This window comes from Caretta caretta, chromosome 1 (genome assembly GCF_965140235.1).
Source record: "Caretta caretta isolate rCarCar2 chromosome 1, rCarCar1.hap1, whole genome shotgun sequence".
In the NCBI taxonomy this organism is placed as follows: Eukaryota; Metazoa; Chordata; order Testudines; family Cheloniidae; genus Caretta; species Caretta caretta.
The window spans coordinates 331,289,739-331,304,004 of NC_134206.1; the positions used below are offsets into that span (position 1 = coordinate 331,289,739).

General features: G+C 40.8%; 1 protein-coding gene across 20 annotated transcripts in view; it reads right to left on the bottom strand.

Moving 5' to 3' along the window:
• MAGI2 (membrane associated guanylate kinase, WW and PDZ domain containing 2) overlaps nt 1–14,266 on the bottom strand; it is a 1,189,595-nt gene that overhangs the window by 485,509 nt on the left and 689,820 nt on the right. For all 20 annotated transcript variants that reach the window (XR_007354679.2, XR_007354680.2, XR_007354681.2 and 17 more), the window contains one exon: nt 12,901–13,020. Coding sequence is in view for 17 of the 20 variants with exons in the window: in XM_048836471.2 (XP_048692428.1) it covers nt 12,901–13,020 (120 nt within the window). In the remaining 3 variants the exon portion in view is untranslated. The remainder of the gene's footprint in view (nt 1–12,900; nt 13,021–14,266) is intronic.

The window sequence follows — 14,266 nt, forward strand, 5'->3', positions numbered from 1 at the left end:
AAGCCACTGTAGGACACGGCTGCATGGAGACTATCCATATTTGTGGCCCTTATCTGTATGAACACCATCAGTAACTGAGAAAGGGTGGGGGGAAATGTGGTAGCTGGATTTGGGCCAGACTCTCTGTTCCTGAGTCTTCTTATATTTCTCACTACAGAGCTCAGTGTGAATGACTCATAGAAGAATAGAGTTGGAAGAGATCTCAGAAGGTCATCTAGTCCAAACCCCTGCTCAAAGAAGGACCAACCCCAACTAAATCATCCCAGCCAGGGCTTTGTCAAGCCAGGCCTTAAAAACCTTTAAGGATGGAGATTACACCACTTCCCTAGGTAACCTATTCCAGTACTTCACCATCCTCCTAGTGAAATAGTTTTTCCTAATATCCAACCTAGACCTCCCATACTGCAACTTGAGACCATTACTCCTCGTTCTGTCATCTACCACCACTGAGAACAGCCTAGCTCCATTCTCTTTGGAACCCCCTTCAGGAAGTTGAAGGCTGCCATCAAATCCCTCCTCACTCTTCTGCAGACTAAATAAGCCCAGTTCCCTCAGCCTCTCCTCATAAGTCATGTGCCCCAGCCCCCTAATCGTTTTCATTGCCCTCCGCTGGACTCTCAAATTTGTCCACATCCTTTTTTTGGGGGGGGGGGGGGGCAAAACTGGACACAATACTCCAGATGTGGCCTCACCAGTGCCAAATAGAGGGGAATAATCACTTTCCTCAATCTGCTGGCAAAGCTCCTACTAATGTAGCCCAATATGCCGTTAGCCTTCTTGGCAACAAGGGCACACTATTGACTCATATCCAGCTTCTCATGCACTGTAATCCCCAGGTCCTTTTCTGCAGAACTTCTGTTTAGCCAGTCGGTCCCCAGGCTGAAGCAGTGCATGGGATTCTTCCATCCTAAATGTAGAGGTCTGCACTTGTCCTTGATGAACCTCATCAGATTTCTTTTGGCCCAATTCTCCAATTTATCTAGGTCCCTCTGTATCCTATCCCTACCCTCCAGCATATCTATCTCTCCCCCCAGCTTAGTGTCATCCGTGAACTTGCTGAGGGTGCAATCCATCCCATCATCCAGATAATTAACTAAATGAACTAAAGGATTCTTTCAGACTGATTATAGAATTTGCCCATGAACCTGGGTTGCAGCTAACCAGGTGTACAGTGCAAGTCAGGGAGTACTAAACTAGCTCTTTGTTACCTTTGCATTCCTCTCATCCTCAGCCAGATATGTGTCCCTCAGTGTAACTTACTACATTCTAAAGGTTGCTCTAAATTTTGCCAGCTATCCACAGCCTCAAAGGGGCATACGGCAGACATGGATCACTGCTGATGCAAGGGCTCTCTGATGCTACACACCCTACATCAGCACTGGTCCATGTACATAGGAGCCTTTGTACTGGTTCTTTGTTACTGGAGGATCCTGATATACTGGCACAACCCTCCTGCACCTAACTATACCATCTTTAGTGTTGTTTTGCTCTGGTAGCATGATGTAGAGTGGCCTTAACACAGGGGAGCATCTTAACACAGAGTTATTGTATTCTATTAGCACATTTGTCCTTTCAGTTTTGATTGTAATTCTGTTGCTTTATTGGAAATAAATGGGAGCTTTCGGGTGGCCAAAATAATATTCAAAGGCCTATTTTTCTGTTGTTTACACTAGATTAAACCAAGAGTTAATTTGGATTTAATGGAATTGCATTGGTATGGAACCAGAGTAAGTGCTTGTCTACACAGGAAAGGGTTTTGGCATAAACTGCCTTGAATCCACACACACAAAAGGTCTTTTTTTCAGTTTATCTGGAGTCTTGTCCTGCTTAAACTAATCTGCGTTAGAAGTGACATAACTATTTCAGAATTAATTATGTCAGTATAAGGTTATTATAAGGAATGGAACCTTTTTTTTTTTTTTTGGCAAGGAGGCCTCCACTGAACCCTGGTATATGCTGAACTATTTGATCACAGCATTGGAAGGCACCCAAGTGACCCTAGACCCTGACCAGTCAAGATCTCTTCAGCTGAATCCCAAGCCTGAGGACCCAATCCAGCTCCACATAGGAAGGGCAGGTACTGAGAGAATTACCTGAAGTCCTGTTTTTGCCCTTCATATTCTTGTGCTTGTGTTGAGCCCCATTGCACAGCACTGGGTTGTATCCAGGAATACCATTTCTGCATTTCTTCTGCTGGCTGGTTGTAAATCTTTGCACTGGAGAGCGCTGTACCCCTGTTAAGATGGGACTGGATGTGCTCTTCTCCCCAGAGGGCAAAGAAGTTCAGAACCATTTGGCAGGACCATGCGGAAGTACAGTGCACAAATGTGATGATGGACTCTAGGTATGTGAACAAAGGAGTGCACCTGGCTGTGTGCCAGCATTTAGGGCAGGGAGGTGACAGCCAGTCAAGATGATCCCAGAGCAGTAGAGGTCACACAGGGAAACAGACTCACTAGTCCAGGTGTGAAGAGGTAGAAGTGGAAGACTGCCTTAAGCAGCATAGCTAATTTGAAATAGGTGTGCATCCACACAGTCTTTATACTGGTATAACTCATTCCAGAAAAGAGTTCCATCACTTCCAAAGTGGATTAATTAAAGCAAGTGGGATAAACCACCAGATAAAATGAAAAAAGAACTTGTGTGTGTGGATGCAAGAGAGTTTATGTCCCTCCAAAAAACTAAAGTTATAAACCAAAAAACCTTATACTGGTTTCACACTAGTGCAATTCCATTAACTTGAAATTTAGTTACTCCTGAGTTAGTTCAGTATAAACAGGAGAAGAAATAGGCCCCAGGTGTTGTTTTGGTCACTGGGGGACTCCCATCTGTTTCCAGTTAAAGCAAAAGAAATACACTCAGAACTGCAAGGACATGATACAATGAATCAGATGCTCCCCTTTGCTAGGGCCATTTTACATTATGTGGCCAGAGCAAAACAGCCCTAAGGATGGCATAGTCCAGTGCAAGAGGATCATGCCAGTCTAGTAGCATCCTCTAGTGACAAAGAACCAGTGAAAAGGCTCCTATACACCATGACCCCCACCCAGTGCTGGTGTAGGGTATGTAGTGTTTTAGATCCCATGCATCCCCAGTGATTCCTGACTGCAATAGAGATGTTGAAAGCTGGCAAAATTTAGTGTCCTCCAGGCTGCTGTAAGTTACACTGAGGGACACATAGCAGGCTGAGGATCAGGGGAATGGAATGGTAACAAAGAGCTAGCCTAGTAACTCCCCTCAGCCCCCGACTTCATTTGTGCACTGCTTAGCTGAAACCAAGGTTCAGGGACAAAGTCTATAACCAGTCAAAAAGCATCCTTTAATTCATATGAAGATTTGTAACCTGGAAACTGTGATGGAAACTAATCTATCTGGTTGATTATACTTTATTTTTTTAATATAAAGTTGTTTAAATATTTTTGTGAATTACAGAGTATTATTATATGCAAAACATAATTATTTTGAATATATAGGGATCTGTTTGACACAAAGGAGAAAATTCTGCAGGTCCACTTCAGTCAGCTCATAATTTGGCCCAAGGGATATGAAGAATCTCTCATTAAAAAATGACCTGTCTCTAGGGCAAAATTTGAACTCAGTGGCTTTGTGTATTAGACTACACAGTTTTTGGCTGCAGTTCAAGGTAATCTAACTTAGGTTACATTTGCTACAAGAAAGGCATTGTCCCTTGAATACAACAGAAAAATATTGAGTATAACAAATGGAAAATTGAATAATAAATTCAAGGAGATACACAGGTACAAAGGAAGCCTGTTTGATCAGCCCTACTAAGATCTTTAATTTTATACAAACCAGCCCTAGTTTACCAAACATTTTGTTTCTAAAATAAAAAAGTGAGCCAATGAAGAACTTTTCTACTGTACCTTTTAGCTACACCTTTCTCCATAACTAGGGCACCTATTGTTATGTTTTATAGTCTGGGATGCTAAAGCAGGTATGTGGAAAAAACCCCACAAATATAAATTTGTGTTGTCAGAGCAATATCCCATGTTCCCTATTGGGCTCAATTCTACACAGAGTAAGGGAATGAGTGCTTTTGTTTTCTAATTTGGCTTAAATCACTTCCATAATTTTGAATTAAAGTGGCAGCATTTACATGATAGTTGAAGTTATGTCAGCATTCACATCTGAAATTAAAGGTTTATAATCTAGTTGTATAATAATAAATTCTGGTTGTAATTTGTCACTCAGTATTTAAATTTGGGAGCAATTAGAGTATAATTTCACACAGAAATTAGAAATAGATAATACTTTCTAGATGCTTTCAGTTAATTCATCTGCCAGTGAAGCAAAGTTCTCTACAATAACTTATTAATATATTGCCCCATCTACTTTTAAACTTGGGAGTGAACGAACTTTTACCCTTTCCCTTGTGATGTTATTCCACAGTTTAATACAACTCATTGTCAGAAAATATATCCTAATATTAAACCTAAACTTTCCCCTTTGCTAACTTCTTCCCAGTTCCCCTAGTTATATACTTAGGTGACCCTAAATATTTTTTCTCTGTCCTAGGGGTTTGCACACTAATTATATTATACTTCTCAATCGTTGCTTAAACAAGCTAAACCAATCCCTATACCTGACTGATAATTTTTGTTGCCATTCTCGGAACTCCTTCAGTTTGTCAGTATCTTTCTGGTAATGACTGCCCAGAATTTTGGCAATGGGTCAGATCAGGGGCTGAGCTGAGAAGTGCTCTGCACAAATCAGGAGAGAGGGCATAACTAGTGGCTTTAAGCTGCTTTTGGACTCCTAGGGATACTGGGACCCTCTGGGTGTTGATCTAATCACTGGCATACATTAAAGCATCCTAAAGGCAGTTATAATTTACACTGGCTGCCAACAGCTGAAGGGGCTGTTTGAGCAGCTGGGTATACACGGTACCGCACAGGAAGCCCTGCTGCTGCAACTCTATACCACTCAAGGACCCCTCCACACTGCAGAATCCAGCTGGGCATAGTCAGGGAAAGGGATGAGGGCCAGGGAGTTCTACATCTGGCTGATCGTCTCTGGGGCAATTATCAGCTGCTACAATATAAAGCAGTCCTGAGACTGGTACAAATTGTTCCTTGGGACTGGCTTTGGTGTGTGTGTGTCATATAAAGGCCAGTCTTCTCAAAAGGAAGATCTTCAACAGTGTGTCTGTGTGTAAGCCCTGCTTCACGTGGAGGTGTGTCTGAATTTCCCTGGTGTCATTCATTCCATTCCAGATGTCAAAAATAACTTTTATTACTATTACAAACGTACATGGACATTGGGTCATACTCTCCCCACTCTGTATCAACGATCAGCTTCTCACTTCCTTCTCACTGCTACCTGGCCCACATTGTCTGATTGCAATGGGCCCTTTCACACACAGGTTTCTCCCCAAAGAAGTGCTGCCCTTTTACTCATGTTTTGTATACAAATCCATTGCCCAATCCGCAGTAGCACTTGTGACACTACCTACTACAAAAAGTAATATTTCAACACCAAACTAATTGCCATCAGCTCTTTTCATGCAGCATAGCTCAAGACAGAGAAATTCATTGTTAAGATGCACACAGACAGAACACCAATTATTAAAATCATCAATATTTATCCCGCAGGTAAAATTCAGCTCAGACAGGATGGGGACATCTGTCACACCATCTTTACATTTCAGAAGTTTAAAACTATTCTGTAGAAGTTACTTGTGAAAGTCACATTTTATGTCTGAATAGCACAACTAAAGAAAAGCCTTGTTTTCTCTTTTCTTTTGGCAGATAAGGAAGCGGGGGACAGGAATTGTGTTTATTAAACTGTAATTCCTCACCTATTCCTTGCCTTAGTAAACATCAGTGCATTCCAAAAAAACAAAACAAGAGCACAGACTGATGCCTTTCAGTTCATTAAGTGAGAAGCAGAAGAGAGTCCCTTATAATCTCCAGTACATCCACTGAGATAGACCTGGTGTTACATTGTGGAGCATTTCAACACTTGCATTTCTGAAGGTTCTACCTCTTGCTTTTTTTTTTAAACAACAATCACTAGCACTTCATGTTTAAAGTTCTGCAATATTTAAAGACAAGGGCCTGATTCTGATCTCGCTTCCACTTGTGTAAATCAATAGCAATGCCACTGAAGCCAATAAAACTACACTGGTGTAAAACTAGTGAGAGAGCTCAATCAGGCCACAACTCCCTGGCTACATTTAAGACCTACTCATTCATCCTTCCAGTAGGTATTCATACTTATAAACTGCTGGGTCTGAAAAGTGACCATCACAATTTTGCTTTGGGGGGCCCTTTCAGCATGGACCTCACTCTCCGCTGCAGTCTGTCTCATTTCATTTCCTCCCTGCTTTTAAAAACTCTTCACTTATCATAAAAAGATGGTTTTAGAATGATCATTATTATCACTGTATTAATCGCTATATCCATACCCTTTCAATCCATTTACTGCCCTTTTAAAATTGGGCCCTTTCCCTTGCTGCTATGTGTTTGTTTTAAGAAGGTGGCATTTTATTATACTGTATTTGTTTCATTTCTTTTGTACAGCATTCCCAGTGCTTTGGCCGGAGGTGGCACTATAGAAATACAATCACTGGGCCAAAATCTTGCATTTCTAACTCCACTATTTAAAAATTGAGTAAGGGGCTTAGGAGCTTGCTAATTATTAATATAATGATGATAATCATTACAATTCAATAATAAATAAACTAATCCTTATATGGAATTATCCGTCATTCAGATTTAAAAATCATGCTAATATTAAACCTGTATGGATGCTGAAAAGGCTGAAGATGTAGCGCTGAATGTAGCTTCTCCACAGAAGATGAATCACAACTGGGAACTGGAAGGGGGAGAGGCAGCATGACTAGCCCATCCTCCCACTTCCCACATCCCCTAGGGTTGTATAATAACAACGTTGCTTCCATAGCATTTACAAATGAAAAGATGCCCAGACATCACCTTATGTAATCATTTGTAAAACAACTGAAAATTATAGTGTCCTCAAATACAGGAAAAACATGGCAAACCAGGATTTCATCAAAGGATATTGGCACAAAGAACATCTTGAAGGAAATACACAGTCATCTTACGTAAAGTATATTCCTTAATTCAAGAGTTCTGGGTTAAAAGGGAAATTCTAATGTTTATTCTACTGCCATACATTACCAAAACGGTAGAATAGTAGGGGTGAAATCCTGACCTCATTTAAGACAATCAGAGTTTTGCTGCTGACTTCAATGGGGCCAGGATTTTAACCTACATGTAGGCAGTGTTGGGAATGGTCAAGTGATTTCAGCAAGTCTCTGAATATTTGACTATGTAGGAGAGTTTTGCACAATTTAAAGAACCCACCAAATGAGAGAGTCGATTTCTGTGGCACTGATAGCACAACAGCTATTAAACTAATTATTCCTCACAGAATTAAATGTGAGACTTTTCCTGTGCATAATGGCAACTAAAGTGTTAATAGGAAAATTGCCTGTCTGCTTAGCTGGAGTTGATTGGTGGCTTCAAAACAGCTGTAAAGAGGAAAGGGCTGCCAGGCACAGGGGTGGGGTGGCTGCCAGGGAAGCCTGAGCAGACTTCCCTTGAGCAGACTGTCAAGGAGCTGCCAGAGAAGTCTGCTGTCCGGAAGGAGAGTCTGGGGAAAGCCGAGAGAGGAGGCGAGGTGGGAAGCAGCTCAGGGAACAGCAAGGGACTGGAAGGAACTGGTTCTATCTGCTTCACACAGGGGCCTGGAACTGTCCATCCTTCGCCAGGATCATGGCACTCCTGAATCTTTATTACCCCAAAAGGGCAGAAACTAATAAGGGCCTGGCCAAAGGGCTGGGGTCATAACAAGAAATCGATAGACACAGAACTAAATGATTGATAGCAGGAAGGGGAGAAGCTGTCAGAGTTGGTGTAGCACTCCATAGAGCCATAAGAGGGTGCCAGCCAGTAAAGGCAGCCTTGGAATGCTGTGTTAATTTAACATACTTGATTTATCAGCATTTTTGTCATGTTTTGCACATCCTTTTACAGCTCTGAACAAGCTTTTCTATGCTTGTATTTACAGTGCTGCTCCACACCATCAACATCTATTTTGTATGTACCCATTTCTTCAATATATAAAATATTTGTAATGGGTATTTATACCTGTGCATATTCTCTGCAAGCCATATTTAGAGCAAATATCCCTTTCTTGACAAATATTTGTTCTTTCTAATACTTCTTTCACATATGCCATTTTTTAAAAATGCCATTCTGTCCATGATGTACACTGATCTTCAAATCCTTCAATAGTCTTAATGTTTTATAATTAAGTTTTACCAGCAACAACAGTCTAAATGCAATGTGCTAAAATGCATTTGTGTTTTAGAAAAAAGTTATTACATTTCTATTTATGCATATTAACATTTTTCTGTACATACATTTCATAAGGATTTTCATTCTATGGACTTAGTATACGGACTACAAAGTTGCGTTGACATATGGAGGCAGAAAGATCTATCAAGTCAGTTATCCCCAAATTAAGTCTCTGAACTGGTCCTGACAGGTCAGAGATGAAGGTGTACTGAACCCACCCTTTCCATCTTGTTTACCAATCTGCAATGCTTAAGACATTGCTTTGTAATGTATTGATATGAAGTCTGTGATCATCTATGAATCCATGGCTGCCATTTTTCAACATATCTTGGCCTGGAACTTCACTCAGAAAGTGCAGCTAGAACTCAGATTTTGCTCAAAAAGCATAGGAGCCTGCCCCCTGAACTGGAAGCTCTCCTTCAGTTTTACAGTAATATGGGGCCTATGACACACAGTTGAATAGTTCAAATTCTATACAATATAAGGCAGTGATACATATACACACACTAGCCGTCCATTATAGTACTATTATTTCCATTGATACAGAGGGTTATCTTTCCTGACGAGGAAGCCGAAAGTATGTCCACTAACCGGTGTGTCTATACCTTTACCTCCTCAATAGGGATGTGGAGGGCCTTGGCTATTATTTTTAATGGATCTTGGAAACCTTTATAATAAATTTTGGGGCCATGGGTCAGGGGACGAAGAGGACAGGGTGTTACCATGCTAAAAATAAATTATCCACTTCCAATAGACTTTGCAGCTCAGGCTGGAGACTGGTCTCTGAAACCTTTGAGGGGAGCTTCAGAGCCTAAGCCCCTAGTCTACACAGATATTTTTAGCACTGTAGCGTGAGCTCCATGAGCCCAAGTCTGATGACCCAGCCTCTGAGACTTACTGCTGCTCACTGCATAGATGTACCCACAAATTGTACATTTACTGGGGGAATATGCAATTCTCCTAGCACTATAAGTGTCCACCTGAAGCTTGGCTATCTCCCTTGCATGACCAGAAGTGCCGACTTTCTAATTTCTCCAGGGATGCTTGACCCCTACTTTGCCCCACCCTGCCCCGCCTCTTCCTGCGCATTCTGCCCCCTCCCCTAAGCATGCTCCACCCTCGCTCTGCCTCTTCCTACCCTCACTCCTCCCCCTCCCCCCAACGCCTCCTGCATGACACTGAACAGCTGATCACCAGCAGGCAGGTAGCGCTGGGAGGGAGTGGGAGGAGCTGATCAGTGGAGTTGCCGGTGGGTGCTGAGCACACACTATTTTTTTTCAGTGGGTGCGCCAGCCCCGGAGCCCCCATGCAGTCGGCTCCCGTGTCAGAGAGGTAATGTCTGAATCCAGGAGAACTGGACAACACCATACCACTGGTGAACAGAACTCTAAGTAGTAAAGCAACAGACAAACAAACAAAAATAATTAATAACTAACTATGAACTATAAACTAAACTGTAAAACAATTAAGCTATCAAGTACAGTAGAAAGGTTGGCAGTCTCTTGACTAGTCGGAGCTCCGTCTCTAACCTGTTGTCAAGGTTCCTCCCCCACTCTGAACTCTAGGGTACAGATGTGGGGACCTGCATGAAAAAAACCTCCTAAGCTTATCTTTACCAGCTTAGGTCAAAACTTCCCCAAGGTACAAAATATTCCCCCCGTTGTCCTTGGACTGGCCGCTACCACCACCAAACTAATACTGGTTACTGGGGAAGAGCTGTTTGGACTCGTCTTTCCCCCCAAAATACTTCCCAAAACCCTGCACCCCACTTCCTGGACAAGGTTTGGTAAAAAGCCTCACCAATTTGCCTAGGTGACTACAGACCCAGACCCTTGGATCTTAAGAACAATGAACAATCCTCCCAACACTTGCACCCCCCCTTTCCTGGGAAATGTTGGATAAAAAGCCTCACCAATTTGCATAGGTGACCACAGACCCAAACCCTTGGATCTGAGAACAATGAAAAAGCATTCAGTTTTTTACAAGAAGACTTTTAATAAAATATAGAAGTAAATAGAAATAAAGAAATCCCCCCTGTAAAATCAGGATGGTAGATATCTTACAGGGTAATTAGATTCAAAAAACATAGAGAACCCCTCTAGGCAAAACCTTAAGTTACAAAAAAGATACACAGACAGAAATAGTTATTCTATTCCGCACAATTCTTTTCTCAGCCGTTTAAAGAAATCATAATCTAACACATACCTAGCTAGATTACTTACTAAAAGTTCTAAGACTCCATTCCTGTTCTGTCCCTGGCAAGAGCAGCATACAGACAGACACAGACCCTTTGTTTCTCTCCCTCCTCCCAGCTTTTGAAAGTATCTTGTCTCCTCATTGGTCATTTTGGTCAGGTGCCAGCGAGGTTACCTTTAGCTTCTTAACCCTTTACAGGTGAGAGGAGCTTTCCCCTGGCCAGGAGGGATTTCAAAGGGGTTTACCGTTCCCTTTATATTTATGACACCTGTGAAAGGAACTGAATGGGGGATGGCATACTTTGGCCTGATGTGCCCTTGCTATGGAGCACGAGGAGTGAAAAATGCATGATGCCTTATGAGTACTGCTGGCCAAAAAGACTCCAATCTTGGGGGGCACAAGGTGCATGCACACCATAAGTGGAATGTGCATACAGACAAGCACTCAAAGGAGAATGCAACAATGTCCATCTGTAAGCCAGGTGTACTTTCCAGCACATATCTGCTAAGTTTCCATGACACATGTCTTAATGAGAGGCCTGTGCAACAGCGACAGGATTTGTACAGAGATAAGTCTCATGGGTTTATTTTGGTTTGTCTTTGGCAAATGCCAAGATTGCCAAAACCAATCAGGGAGTGATGTATCGGACATTGTGCTGCCTTGCTATGGGCTCTTATCCAGCTAGATTCTCAGCAGACTGGTGCATTCATGTAGTGCTTCGCAACCAATAAATTCAGAACATTTCATTTTGGTGTCCACTCAGCTTCTGACAGTTGGTATTAAAAGACACATCTCTTTATCCCTCAAAGAAAGCAAAAATCTTATGATTTAATTTGAACTTGCTGGTCAACTTCTACAATGTTGCTACACACTAATGAAATTACATTGTCAAGCAATGACGGACCTATGCTAAATTTATGTAGCTTTAATGCAAGCTTCAAAACCTAAATTAACATAAAGAGACCAGCAGAGATGGCTCAACATTCAATGAAGGTCTGATGAATGTAACACTGCGGTATTGCCTTAACTTTGTGTTATTGTTTATGCAGGTTTCTCCCTTAATGTGACGCAGTGAAAAAGAGAGGAGAGGGAAAGAGATGCATTTTTTCCAATTATTTGACTTCCTTTAATGTGAACTCTTCTTTGCTATAATTTGTGTATTGATCTAGACCTTTATGAAAATTTATTTACTTTTCAATGGGTACTTTGTGCTAATTAGGTGAGAAAGTATTACTTTCCTTCGTGCTCTTTAGAATAGAGCTAATGATTTTCTTTGGTGTGAACAGCTCTTTATTATCTTGAGATGTTTTTCCTGATTGGGACAAAGTCAGGATAAAAGTAATAATTGATATTCTTATCACATGGTACAAATATGGGGCCATATTCTGCAACTGGATCTGCCCACACAGAGCTCCCTGCGGGAGTGGGCTATATTTTCAATCAGAAATATGGTTTGTTTTTAATGTTACATTCACTATTGAAGATAGTTGAAATAAAAATATTGATCCTTTCACTTTTATTTTAAATACTTCTGTTTAAAAGAAACATTTATTACTTTTTAGTGCAGATTTTGGTTTCATTACTGTTCCGGCAACTAACTGATTCACAAGAGTTTAGCTTTCAGGATGGTTATGTTTTGGAACACATTTGAAATCAGATGAATCAACCATGCCCCGCGGGGAACATTGCTCTGCATTAAGTTGCTAGCTCTTCTCCCCTTAAACAGACATTTTCTAACACAGCAATCACTGAGAATCCCTATGTATTTGACAGATACACAAATTAATTAATTCTTTTAAGTAACTTTACAAAGCCCAAGAGACATGATATTACAAAGCCTTCCTGCCTTACTTTAAAAGTGCTGTCTCAGAGTCCAATGAACACTGATATTTATAGGACCATCAATATTGTATAAGTAGGGGGGCAGTGTCCAGCCCTACAACTGTTTTCTCATTGAAGACTTTGCTTTCTCCTGTCCATGTGTTAAATAGGCAATTATTTGTTTGAACTTCATCTACATTGCCTCAGGTACTTGGCGTAAGGAACTAATGTTTCTTTTATAAAACCTCAGAGTATTATCCTGTTTGGCTGCATGACAATTTATATGAATACTTAGTGTTAGTTTTGCTCTCGGTGTCTCTCTTAGCTAGAGTGATGTATTAAAATTACAATGAACCCATCTGCATTTTAGCTTTTTCATATGAAAATATTTTCACTATTGCCATCTGGCTCATCGTAAGTTTCAGATAAATGTAGCAATGACACATTTGAAATGGGATGTCCTAATGCGATTCTGTTAAATCGGAAAAAAAACCATAAAGAAAACATAAAACAGATTTATCAATAAAAATGTACTTACCTTCATATGTTCCACTTTCTAAGAGAGCACCACTTTTCTCCAGTTCCATAAAATCTTCAACAGTGATGAATATATAGTCCACACCCGGGACCTCCCCCTCCTTATGTGGCCTTGTGGTGCCTAATAAGAAGAGAGAAAGCCATCAAATTGATCTTTATCAAGCATATATTAACTTATATTTGATATCTGAAAAGTAGTACAAAACCTTCATTAATACTTGCACTGTGCTAGTCCTAGTGTATGGTTTGAGAAAATTATAGGGTGGTAAATTAAATGTTTGTACTATATAGTGCATCATTCTTTCCCATGTTATCTGCAAAACTGTATAACTCTAACTATCTGGATTTTCAATGTAAATATGGACGCTGGTGGAGGTGTACGAGAGCCATTTGGGATTCTGGGCCAGATTTTCTTAGGTTCCAGTTTACATACCTCTAGCTAATAAAAAAGTATAATTCTGCTGTGCTTATTGAGGTCACCACTGGGATCAGGAATTCATATGTAAAATTAGTCTTTTTTTATTTATAACTACCAAATTTTCTGTGGTTTTAGTAAAACTCAAACAGTTATTTTAATGTATCAAAGTCTGCCTCTGCTCACTGCAATTTTTTCTTAGAGCATTTCATGTCAGGATTATAATCTGTGTGATCAACTTTATGGATAAATATTAAACATACATTTTCACGGAGGAGCCATGGAGGAGACTCCACAACTAACAACTTAAGACACTTTTCCTTTATAAGTCTGATTTTGAGCCCCCTGCAACCTCAACTTTCACAAAAAAAACCTCTTTTTGGTTTAACATTTTGTTCGTGTGATCTCTTGTTAGATGATAATTTTTGAGTTGTTTGAAGTGGACCACACAAGGTGTTCAGAGATCTGAAACTTTTAAAACAACTGCTATCTTTTTTTTCTAAACAAGACTTCAACTTTTGGGGGGTGGAGTGAGGTAAAGGGGAATCCCAATTCTAAAAACTGGCACACAGGGTATACATAAGTATGTTGGATGGACAATTCTGAAGTTATTCACTGTGGAAAAACTGATCCCTGGGAGCTCTGCACGGTCTCCTGACTTTGTGATAAGTGATGAAAACGATTGGAACACTGCAAGGGAAGAATTTCAGTCTCTACAGCTCCTGAGCTCCTAAGAGGAAAGTTTAATAAGCACTCAGGAGTCAGGTTTGTCCGGAGAGAAAATGTAGCACTTTCTATTAACTGTACAAAACACTGAGGGCCCAATCAAGCAATGCTCATGGACACCTGTGCCTAATATCATTCTGAGTCTGCTCAAGCTCTGGAGACATCCAGGTTAGACTAGGGATGCTCAGAGACTTAATATGGGGATAATAACAAGGAGTCATGACCC